The sequence below is a fragment of the Rhipicephalus sanguineus genome, chromosome 5 (genome assembly GCF_013339695.2).
Source record: "Rhipicephalus sanguineus isolate Rsan-2018 chromosome 5, BIME_Rsan_1.4, whole genome shotgun sequence".
NCBI classification, from domain to species: Eukaryota; Metazoa; Arthropoda; class Arachnida; order Ixodida; family Ixodidae; genus Rhipicephalus; species Rhipicephalus sanguineus.
In genome coordinates, this window is record NC_051180.1 from 62,590,295 (window position 1) to 62,602,707 (window position 12,413).

Here is a 12,413-nt window from a genome sequence, read left to right on the forward strand (position 1 = left end):
GATGTCCGTGTAGCTAACATCTTCATCTTTTAGTTCTCCGTTTTAGGGGCGAAGCTCCTTATGCCGTGGGTCTGTCCGGCCATCCTCCGTTTGTTTGTAGCGTTGTAGTAGCCACCTCTAGCTCGTGAGAAGCGCGCGTTCTGGTATGCACTAGAAGAAGATGACGTTGACGAGTGACACTGTCGTGCGTGTCCGCCTGTGTGGCGTTCTTTCTTCTTTACTACGTCTCGCGTTTTCAACGACACCCGAAGACAACATTTCAGAAGTAAGGCGCCATGAGGCTCCCTCTTGGCGCGCTTTCTCTTTAGCTCGGAGTCGCCAGATGGAAGACAAGGCTGCGGAACGGAGGGCACGGAAGGCGGCGGCAGCGCGCGCTCGCAGACAGAATCCTGAGGTGAGACCCCGCGAGGCCGAAGCTGCACGTCGACGCCGCGAAGCAGATTCCGCCGTTCGAGTCCGTGAAGCCGAAGCTGCTCGACAAGCTGCAGGGCTGCGGCGAGAAGACCCCGCCGTTAGAGCCCGCGAGGCCGAAACTGCTCGACAAGCTGCACGGCTGCGGCGCGAATCGGATCTTCAAAATGTGAAGGACCGTGAAGCGGCGAGAAAGCGCGCGTACCGGCAGGCAGAGCCCGAGGCTGTGCGAGCACGTGAAGTGGCTGCAAAACGCATCAGGCGGGCTCTGCCCGAAGGCGCCGACGCACGCTTCCAGCGGGACTTCTTTGATAACAGTTTTGGCCATAGTTGCAGTGTGTGCAACAGATTGTGGTTCTCAAACAATCTAGTCACAATATCTTCCATCAAGAAGGACCACGCTCGCGCCAATGTCATCGCCGTGCTGCAGCTCGAGTTCGCTTCGCCCCACTCATCATCATTCACCACGTGGATATGCTGTGATTTTTTTCCCTCTTTCTATCTCTTTACCTCTCTCTCTCTAGGCTTGACATTAAGCGAGCACGCAATGTATGTTGATTATTTGCACGCTTCTTGAAAGAAGCGACGAAGGCTGCGTCCATTGTTGTCTCTTCGATGTCCTGGTAGATGTGTGGGATCTCTATTGCTGCTAGGACTATCTCCTGGTCGGAAAACTGACTCCGCAGTCGCAGTTCGACGATCCGACGCCTCTTAGCCTCTTGGTCTGATGCACTCGCGAAAGTGTTGAGTGCTATCCGAGTAGTTCCCACACTTTTCAGCTGAAGGTGCTTGGACAAGGTTTCAGTTATGAAGGTGCTCTGACTGCCGCCATCAAAAACTCCTCGTATGTAGCGGCACGTGTCATCATTTATGGCCCATGCTCGGAAAGTCTGGAGAAAGACACAAGCGATGGAACCTTCATTTGGTGGTCGTTTTCCAAGTGATGCGCAGACTGTCGTAGTTTTTCCGTCGTTCTTGTTGACATAGTCTGTCTTCCGCGAACACCTGTCGGGATCACACATGCTTGTAGCGTGTCGCGCTTGGCATCTCGAGCAGGAGATCTTCCTTTTGCAGTCCCGTGCCCGATGTCCTTTGGTGGTGCAGCGGAAACACCTCTTGTCATTGGACAGTAGTTCTTTTTTCTGCGTCAGTGGTAACTCAGCTGTGCACAGTTCAGATTTGTGTTGACTGGACGAGCAGAAGACGCAGTTGTCCTTTTTTGGTTCCCTTGACGCGTTGCTGTGAAGCACAGATGACGTAGGTTTCCCACGGCGAGAATACGTCAACTGACTTGCCGCGGGCGTTGTTCCGAATTCTCGTCTTCCAGCGTCATTGAAATCGCTCTTCTCTAAGCTTTCCAGCTCAATGCCCAGGAAGTTGAGCAGACCATCCAGTCCCACGGGAGTAGCATCACTTCTCGAGTCACATGCCACCTGGACGGCACACGACCGATGATACTGAACGACTATGTCCCGTGGAAGAGCACGCAGTAGAATGTCGCAGAGCATAGATGAGAAGGATGACTTGTGCACACCCAGAGTCTCGAGTCCGCGGATATTGACGAGAAGGTGGTCGTACAATGTATACTCAGAAACCGCAATGGTAGCGCGCCACCTATCGTCTTGGGTATGACTTTTCAGTATTATGCCTAGGCCTTCTAAGTTACTTCATCAAAGAAGTACCACTAATCTTTTCTTTCAAGTCAAGACGCGCTTACTCTTCTGTAGGAGTGATCGTGTATCTTTACGCGATGACATAAATATTACCATTTTACCCATCCCATTTCTCTCAGAAAAACAGATATGCCTCTTATGCATTGCTTTTTCTGCACGGTAACATGGAGATGTCTTCCTTTATAGTGTTTATACGTCCGCTATTCCCAGGTATCAAATTCTCGAAAAACTTGAAGCGTGGCGACATAATTTAAGAGGACGCTTTTATTTCTGTTTCGTGCAGAGGCCCTCGAAAGGGTTTTTATTTGAGATCAATTTTCGTTGTCTCGAAACTTTTCTCAGTCTTCTCACATACATGAAAAGGCACCGTTCAGTGGAGGCATGAGCTCCGTACAAGTCTTGCAGAGACCGATATTAGAAATAGGGCCATACAATATCTCTTCGTTTTTGTTTAATGGCATCGCGCACGTGGCTGCGTTCTTTTCAGTGCTTGTATTTGGGCTCACCAGTGAAGTATGAAAGCCTTTCTTCATGACCTCTTACAATAATATTTGTTTCGGGTGAAGAAAAAGAAACATTAAAGAAGGTGACTGTAATCCTCTTACGTACACGGCACCTATGGTCCCGAAGTATGGGGCAATGCATAGCCGGTCGAGGTTACTACAGGTGCTTGAGTTGTGTATGCTTGGTCGCTGCACACGCTGGATGTTCTTGAATTTAACAAACTGGATCATGTCGTCCACACAGCTAGCCTTAGGCTACACGAGAGTTTTTCTTTCCGCTGTGCCCAACAGTTATTTACTTGTGCGGCCCAGCTTTCGTCCCAAGCTTTTAGGAAGCGATGTTGGAATTGGATTTCTGAGGTGCACGCGTGCTTGTCGGGATAATGAACGTATGAGATCGATGTTTAAGTTGTTTTGTTTCTGTGGTGGCCATGGAAAGGTCCAAGGAAAAAGCCAACAAAGCACCACCGTTATATGTCATTTTGAAAAATACTTCGTAAATATCGCATCCAAAACCAAAAAAACGCATGATACAGCACAGCTCTTCTACAGCATTTTACAACACTTCTTTTACAACGCTTCTTTACAAAACACATCAATGGCATGTCCACAGGTGATACAAGAAATCAGATCAAACATCAAATTTCTGTTGGCCAGAAATGGCCCCGATGTATTTCACTTCAGCCATTTCGAGAAAAAAGTTCACTTTAACAGGCGGAGTTAACTAAGGAAAGAAGCAACGCAAGCGACAGAGCAGCTCTACGCAGCTAAACAGCCATAGCTGTAAAGAAACTCACATTGCAATTACCTCAATTACTATAATTCTCATAGTGGCACCGATAAAAAAGTTGCAAATAATTATCATATGCGCACACTGTTCATTCGTAGTAAATAAAAATGTTGAAAGTTACGATGACGCTAAAGTTTTCTCTCTCGATCGGGATTAAAGTCCCTCGCGGATTTTTGTTTCCCAAAAACCTGCTTGTAACGTTGTAGCAAATACATTCACGCTTATATAAATTTGATTTCTTCAGGTGGTATTGCCGATGATATAAAACAGGTGGTATTGCCGATGATATAAAACCAACAAATTCACTGATTGCCGTACGAGTGTGGTGTATAAGGTCCCTTTCAGCTGCGGCCGCTTCTACGTAGGACAGACGGGCCGATGCATCAACCAGAGATTGTTGGAACATACGAGATCGATAACGGGAGGCTCACCTTCTAATCTATCTTTACATTGTCGAGATTGTAAGTGCACGCCAAAATTCAATGAATGCGCAGTGTTGTACCGGCATAGAAATGAAGAAACGTGCCTGATGATTGAAGCATGGCATATCGAGAATAGTGGTAGCGCATGCGTGAGCCAACCGTCGATTAACTTGCATAAAGATGAAATCAAATGCCTTAACAGTTATCTTCCACGTAGACCGCCACGCGTGCCGGATTGATAGGTTCGCCTGTTGCATGGGCATGCGCAGATAAGTTCTCGTGCCTTCTTTCTTTTCAGCCGTTGTGGGTCTCTTCAGTTGTTAGTCGGCGTTTGTGGTGTCCTGACTTCTTTCTTGTGTCCATGTTTGCACGCCCTGTCTTTTTAGAATGAATACTTACCAACTAGCTCAGCTCTCTGTTATTCTAAAATATAAAACGGGTTGTTAGCATTGTTTGAAAAGTTAAGGAAGGAACCTCCGTGATACATTATAACTGTATGTGGTAGTTAAAAAGACAGGCTCGAGAAAAAAAAAGTGCAGCGTGATCTGAGACCTAGCTCTCAGAGAGCGATTATTATTTCATATACACAAAGAAAGTAACATTCTGGTACTGATGTTAATGTCAAGCCTAGCTGCGCCCTTCGCATAGCGCCTCAAATAGGAAGTGAGGCCTTACACACTCGTATGCAAATCTGCACCGCACCGTGGTTGCCCGTTGCACATCAAACGTCACGCATGCGCCAGTGATGCAACAATACGCGAACCGCACGTGCCACACGAGGAAAGTGTTTATCTTTGCCGTCAGTGTATGCTCTCTCATTTTTCCTCAAAAATGGCACCTTTTTTTTATTGGTGCTAATGTTTCTTCGCATTACCTACGAGGCCCGATTCGCACAAATACCACAAATAACGTTGGCGTACAGAATTGTGCGCTCGCGCTTCTGTGAGGTTAGGAGGTGCAAATACGCCGACTGGTGCCGGTGACATCAGAAAGCGTCTTTCCTCAGAACCACGTGACCAGAATACAGGGAAAGGCTCTGTAGCGGTATATCTGAGACCGAAACCAAATGCAAAATGGCGACGGGAAGCATTCGCATGCAAATATAATCGGCTGCTATTATTTGGCGTGATGGCACTTGGAGCTCCCAGAACGAGCTTTTTGGCACAGCTTATTCTTTGTACCACAGCTAAACAGCTGCAGACTAGCGCTTCCTTTCTTTCGTTCTCGCTGAAAGTTCACCATGCATTGAAATTCCGAAGAGACGTCGTCGTGGCTTTCCGGTGAACATGCTTACAAATAGACCGAAGTGGGGCGTGGGCTTTGGCACCCGTTTCTCCCCAAAACATGTGAGGCGCATCTACGAACTTGTCATTTTTTTTGTTTTATTCATAGTTTAATATCATCTGGTATAAAAATTTCTCGGTTGTTTTTTTCACAATCTCCTTCTTGTTTAGAGGTATGTTGCGTTTGTATAGGGACGCGGGTTGCCTGATTATCTTTATTATAGGGCCTTTTTCGTTCGCTCCCGTTTACACACTGTTATGTGTACTCCTAGCCAAACGTGCAATGAATGGCAGATGTTGTCGGGGAGCCTCACTCTCGAAAAAGATAAAGTTCACGCACTTTCTGAACACCGGCTCAGCATTCGCTTTTCTTGCCACCGCTAGCCCATACGAACTACGTATAGTGTCTTATAGTTTTGCTGGACATGGGCACAAACTACTTGTAAATTTTTTGGTTTTTTTTTTGTTGTTTTTTTAATAAAGTTGTGCGTCTAGTTTTGAGGTTGATATATGTGCTTTATTTCGCGTAGTGTCATTTCGCCGCTCTGTATTTGGAGGCATAAGCTTCAGATATTGCACTCTGTGGTTTCCTGCAATTCGAGCATTTAAACACCGGAGTTACAGGTCACTGCAATTTTCATAGACAAAGGCGACGTAGATTCTAATCTATCCAGCTCTTTCTTAACGCTTACGAGACATATAAGCCTGATTCGTAGCTTTCTGATTTTCTTTGTAATTATTAGCTTTTTCTTCTATTTTTTGTTTTTTTTTTCTTTTTGCTCATACGCTCGCTCGTGTTGGTGATGATGAACATCTATTCACTATACTTAAAAATTCGAGGGCTTAACTTAAACGGGGACATAGGAAGACAAAGACAAGCTTTTGTCCTTGTCTTACTAAGTCCCTGTTTAAGTTACGCGCTCGGGTTTTACAGCGAAAGCTGTTATGAGATCATTTCAACGGCCGTTTTTGGTGGCGTAGTTGTCCGCCGCCGCCGCCGCCGCCGCCGCCGATGTCCGTAACCACTATCGCTCGAAATAAGAAAAAAAACGAAATAAGAAAAAATTTCCAGGATGCAACGTGGTTCGAACCTGGGCCCTCTGCGTTGGAGCCTAGTGTTTTACCTCAGAGCCATGCCGGTGCTTGGAACTGCCTTGCAAAACGACGCTATACAGGTTTCATGTCCAGAAGGAACCACATTAACATATGTAATTTAGTGTGGTAGAAGAGTGAAATAGCAACCACGCACCACACAACGCGAATTCTGTAACCAGGCGTCGCACAATGCGAATTGCGCAACGAGTGGGCTGTTGGATGCTTCCAGCCCACTACAAGGGGCTCTGCAATAATTCTTCATCGTCATCAGGCACAACACCAACAAAGTGCGCATAATGCCTTAAATGTTTTTAGCGGGTACCACGGCTCTCTGTTGAATGACGAAAAATGGCATAGTGGCTGCTTCCCTACTTCACAGTAATTATGATTTATAGCGAGTGGGTTCCTCGCAAGTGCACTTGCATTGGTTGCCAAGGAAGCCCATAAGCCCATAATCCATTTCCTCAGGGTCTCAATAAAGTTCTTCCCCCCTCTCTCTGTCTCTCTTTCTCATGTCAATGTATGTTATATTGCATGGTGGGAGAGTTAAATAGCGACCGGGCGTCACACAATGCGAATTACGTAGTTGGTGAGCCGTTTAAAGCCTACAACCCATTATAAAGGGCTGAGCCACAGTTCTTCATCGTCATCAGTCGTCACGTAAACAAAGTGCACATAATGCCTTACATATGTGTAGCTGGAACCTCGCTTCTGCGCACAATGACGAATAATAGCGTTGTAGGGGCTTCCCAATTTCACAAATATTGTGATTTATGGCGTAGTGGGTACTTTGCTAGTGTACATGTATTAGTAGTCCCAAGAGAGTTTACAACGGGCTCTAGAAATGCTGCTCTTCAAGCTTTCGCTGTGACTGTGCTGCGCTTTCCGCGCAGGCCTGACATTTTTTAATTATCATGAATCACCAACTCGCCCAATCAGCCAGTTTAACCTATTCACGAAGCCTGTTTTACTTTCCACAATTGGTAATGCTCTTGCTGATCCAAATTTTTGTGTTGCCTTAAAGCTAAAGGTTTTCTGTGTTTTTATAACAGAGCCTTGCCTATTATTTCAGTTTTTAATAGCTTGTACACTTCTATATTGTAAATTTTCACAATGTACCAGCTTCTTGCAGTGAACAATTTCTTCGTTCAGTATGTCTGTGTGCCACGCAGGCTGCGGTCATAGCAGATTTCTTTTCCTCCCATGCCACAAATGTCGTACTGAATCACTAGAGAATTCCGTGCGCATGAAAGCACGGTAGGTATATGAGAAGAAGAAGGCTTTTATCATCGACGACTTTTGAAGGAGGCTTCATTTGAACTGATCTGTGTGTCGTAGGCCTTTTTTTTTTTAAGATTTCACTCAACACATCTAGGACATTTCGACATTCACGGTCACCTAAACCTACTAACCGTATATGAATCGCTTCGTAGAATATGCGACAGGCACTCCCGGAAGTTGACGTGTAAGATTCAGAGAAATTGATGAATTGCCGTTACGCGGCGGCATTCTAAATTAGTCTGTCTTTGTCACAGGGCTCTCTTACTTATACCGCTCCTCGTTCAATATTTCGAGCGTTTCTACACCCAAAAAATATTTAGCATAAATGTACTACTCTGTCTTTCTTAAAAACAGCTAATAATAAATTCTTCATATACCTTGATGAATGAACCTTTCGATTTTCCACCGGCAGAGAAATTCGAACTTTCTTGACTTCATTTTTTGCTTATCTACATTAATAAGAGGTGTACAAAACACGCATATGGGCGGCCTTCATGGAAAAGAATATTAGCAGGCTGTCTTTCAATGCACGGGATCGAAAGTTAGAAGATATACTGACCCTTTACACTCTCCCTTTGTTTTTGTTTTTTTATTATTATTTTGATTGCATGATAACGGGTGATTAACAGTGATAAAAATTTCAGAAATAAAGAAATTAACATAATCAAACATAAACAGTAATATTTGAACGACATCGTGAATACATAACGTTTTACTTTATACCTGCTGTAGAGCACGTGCCAGCACTGCATTTGCAACAAATTTATCGCACGTTACGAGTGCTCGTAAATGTATAATTTGGCAGCTTGTGTGTTTTTAGTCATTTACACTTGTGTATCTGGCATATTTACACCTTTACTCCGCTCCACTCATTCAGACATTTTTACGCTTTGGAATGTCTATGATGTGTGACGTGTTTCTGATTATGACACATTACATCATGCGGATGTTTGGACGTACGTATGTGTTCGCGCGCTGAATCCCGAGACACTAACGAAGCAGAATGCAAGGTGGCTGTTGCTTGCACAAGGTCCCCGATCTTGGTTCTATTTGCACTTGTAACTCGCTGCCACTGGCGCGGCTTTTTTTTCTTTTTTTTTTAGCCTGTAGCTGCCATTTCGCGATGCGAAGACAGCACTGCACGCCTTCTCTATCTGGCTGCCTTCTGCTATGTCGGCGACAGAAAGCGGCGCCTGAAAGAAGGCGAGGCTGCGCTCAATGCCCCATACGAAATTGCGATGCAATTATTTACACACCACTTAAACCAACCTTACGAAACGGTGCCACAGAATGACGAGAACAATGCCCACACTCAAGCAACGTCGTAAGTGAGAAATGGAGTCCGCTGCCGGCGATAATCGAGACGGTGCTGCCTTCTCGCGCCGCATGGTAGCGCATCGACCTGTGAAACACGCGAATAGCATCCCTACATCGGTCCAAAATTTACACATACGAGAGTTCTTTCTCGCCTTTTATAATAAACGTTCGCGACGTTCGCGACATGAGTACCGATAATTGTATTATCGGTACTCATGCCTTGAGTCATACCTGATAGACGAATAGGCAAGTGGTCATTTAATTAAACCGACTGCCATTTTTTGGAGGGGGGGGGGGGGGCTGGAGGGAGCATGGACAGACCACTCGTGTCAGGAGACATCTATACAACATTCACCATCTTGTTTCTTCTACAACCTAAAAGGCATCATTATACTTCTTTCGATGCGAGACATGATTATAACACCTATGCTGAATATAGCAACCTATAAGCATATTAACTGTCTTTGAGTGACGTGGCGAGGAAGCGACAAGTTATATTTAAATGGCAGTGTACCTTGAACGGAGCGATGGTTTCGAAAGAACAAATTATGGCACCTTCCCACTAGTGTTGCCAAGCCCGAGGGAAGTGCGGAGCTTGGCGGCCTTCCTTGTTTCTCTTTATTTTTCTCTTTCTTTGTTCGTATCTTTCTTTCTCTTTTTCTCTTTCTCTCTGTTTTTTCTATCTGTTCTGTGATGTCCCGGACACTCTACGCCATATGGTGTGGGGTTGCGTATAAAACCCTAGCACCGCTACACTAACCGAAGAACAGTGGTAGGCCAAGCTATCGGACCCAGACCTGAAGAATCAGCGAAGCCTGGTTCAACGGGCACGAGAGATGGCGAAGGCCCGCGGCTACCTGGAATAAGGAGGCCGCCCACCTTGGGCGCACAGTGCGCTTGCTCAAAATAAACGTTTATTTCTCTCTCTCTCTCTCTGTGTGTGTGTATCATTGCCCTTTATTTGGCACACTATGCTAAGCTCTCGACGAAGACGTTTAGGTTCGACCCCTTTTGCGCGAACATCGGAGTTGGCTCGGCGACGACGTGCCCGTTGCCGCGTCAGCTCTCGATGACGCCCATGTCGGCAGGCTTCTTCCTGGGGAATGCGAGTAGTCTTGGCATTCTTGGGAGAGCGACCACCATAAGGAATCTTCACCCGCCTTTACACTTCCTCCGTGACCCTACTCCCAGGAGACAGCTGCGTTCTGACGCACCGTTCCACTCCCCAAGTTAAGTCGTGTGGATCCCGCGCGATGATGTGCTCATTCACTGCTGCTCTGGAATGCTACGGTAGCGTTCCCGTGCGACCTTGGCCTATTCTTCCCGGCCACTCGCCCAAAACGCGTATTACTATCGCGGCTGCGGTGGAACGCAAGCAGCGTTGCAAGCGCTGCTGCTGTGCATGACATGCCCGCCTCCAGCGCTAAGCGTTACAACGATGCCGGCGAGGGATCAACTAAGAAGAGCTCCAGTGTTAAAAAAAAAAATCACAGCATATCCACGGAGTGAATGATGATGAGTGGGCGAAGCTGCGGAGGTTCATCGGTAAACCGTGAATCTTCCGTGAATTCTGCCCAGTACATCATCACCGACGTGAGATCGGGCGTGTTTATACTAAAGGTTCGATGAGTTATGACGACTTGCAGCGCACTTTAATTTTACATGTACGCTGTGAATTTTCATTGTTTAGAAAACCATTGCTTAGAAAACATCTGGCGTCTTTCGTTAAGCAGCTGGCGTCTTTTCGTTTTGCTTTAGAAACATCTGGCGTTCTTTTTTTTTGCTTTTACAAACATCTGGCGTCTTTTGTTGGTTTATTTCATCAATCAACGGCGTTTTGAACAAAATTTTTATTGTTTAATCACGCACAGGAGAAATATCACCAGGCACTACCTTGGCGGTAAAGAATGGCTGCTAATGGGAATGAGGGACAGAAGAAGTCGGCTTTTAGCTAACGCTGCGATTTTTTTATTGTTCAACAACGCACAGGAAAAATCTCCCACCGGCACCACCTTGCAGGGCAAAGCGTAAGACTGGTTACATACTACGCCACGAGGGACGAACGGGTGGCGCTATAAGGAGCTTAGCCCCTAAAAAAAAAAAAAGACCCACGCATTTTCACGAAGTGAATCCTTACGAGTGGACGAAGCTCTGGGTATCGTATGGGTGAGTAACCGCACGTTACCCGAGCGTTGCGCCATGTAATGTAAATTGCGTGACATAAAGTGACATAAAGGGAGATAAAGAGACGACGACAAAGCTAGGTCCTAAGGTCCACATGTGTATACGTTGAAGTCATCGATCAGTATAAAAAGTTTGTGCTTGTAGGTGTTTTATATTGTTCACTCACAATATTGATCGATGTTCGTTTGTTGTAAATCTTTTTTTATTCACATACACACATATATGTTTCGACTATAGCAAAGGTTTTCTATATGCCGTGACAGCGGACAGTAAGAGTCCACGACAAAGCTAGGTCCTAAGGTCCATAATGTTACGTTGAAGTCGCCGACTAGTACAAAGGGTTTGTGCTTTTAGGTGTTTCATATTGCTTTGTCACAATTATGGTTGGTATTAGTCCATTGTTAGACCTGATGTTTCGATTTTACACGGTGCTGTGCCTTGTGCACGGACGCCAAATGGATGGGCAAGCGTCGGCCTTAAGGTGCTTCGCCCCTAAAAGACGCCGGCACTTGACACGAGCAGACTATAAGTGACACTTCCACATACAATGTTCCGTCTTGGTACACTCTGTTACAACTGTTACACCAACGTATGTGAATAATATTATTGTTTAGCCATGAGTGCAGTTTAAGCTGCCATGAAAGTAATCAACCGTTTACCTCTTAGAGATAGCAAAAGAAAACACGGGGTTTAGTTGTTTCGTCTCTTTCCACGTAATGCGATCTGGTAAGAGTTCGAGCAGAGACGAGTGGCTCGGCGTCACGGCATCCTGCGAGTCCTGACTCTTCTGTGAAAAGTGAGCTCTTCTCACCTCCTATGTTGCTGACTGTGGAGCGTGTTTGCGAAGTTCCAAGACACGAAGCATCAGAAGACAAACAAAGTGCTTTAGGCAGCTTGCTAAGAAAATGGTTTCACTGGTGCTTAAGGAGAGGCGAACTAGCCTACCGTCAATCGCGCGGAACCTCTCAGACATGCTGAAGGGCCGCAGATCGATCGCCGCGAGGAAGTACTCAGCGTAAAGGAGGTGAAGGTTGGGGGAACGAGAGCAAACATCGCGGTTCATTGGAAATCACTTACTCTGAACAATTCATTGCATCACTCGAGCGTACAGAAAGATCTCACTTCTTTTCCTTTCATTCGCAACACGCGCACCTCCACACGCGTAGCAAGTGGTAGTGGTGGCGTGAAGAGTTGTTGCCCCATCAGTGTCAAGTACACGGTACGCACGCCGTACGCCCTCGTCCATCCTGCTGCTTGCTTCACTTTCGGTCGAGAACACCCTTTTCTGTCGACGACGGGCAAGGGTTCGGCGAAATGATCGATTTGTACGAAAGCCGCTAATGGCAAGCTCTAGCATGTAGGCACAGCCTGAGATTAATTCTCCGTCACGTGTGCGGAGGAAGAATGATTTTCAAAGAGTTCCACCAAGCAGAAAGTCAATCGCGAGCGGCTTC

At 46.0% G+C, this 12,413-nt stretch overlaps 1 protein-coding gene across 1 annotated transcript; it reads right to left on the minus strand.

Annotated features, from left to right (window-relative positions):
* Positions 1-917: 917 nt before the first annotated feature.
* On the minus strand, positions 918-1,919 carry LOC125758600 (uncharacterized). The gene has a single exon (XM_049415953.1). It carries the CDS (start codon positions 1,917-1,919, stop codon positions 918-920), a length of 1,002 nt encoding a protein of 333 aa, XP_049271910.1.
* Positions 1,920-12,413: the final 10,494 nt, after the last annotated feature.

Bases quoted from the DNA above. Each gene is read 5' to 3' on its own strand.
- LOC125758600 (XM_049415953.1), bottom strand. From the start codon at position 1,919: ATGCTCTGCGACATTCTACTGCGTGCTCTTCCACGGGACATAGTCGTT.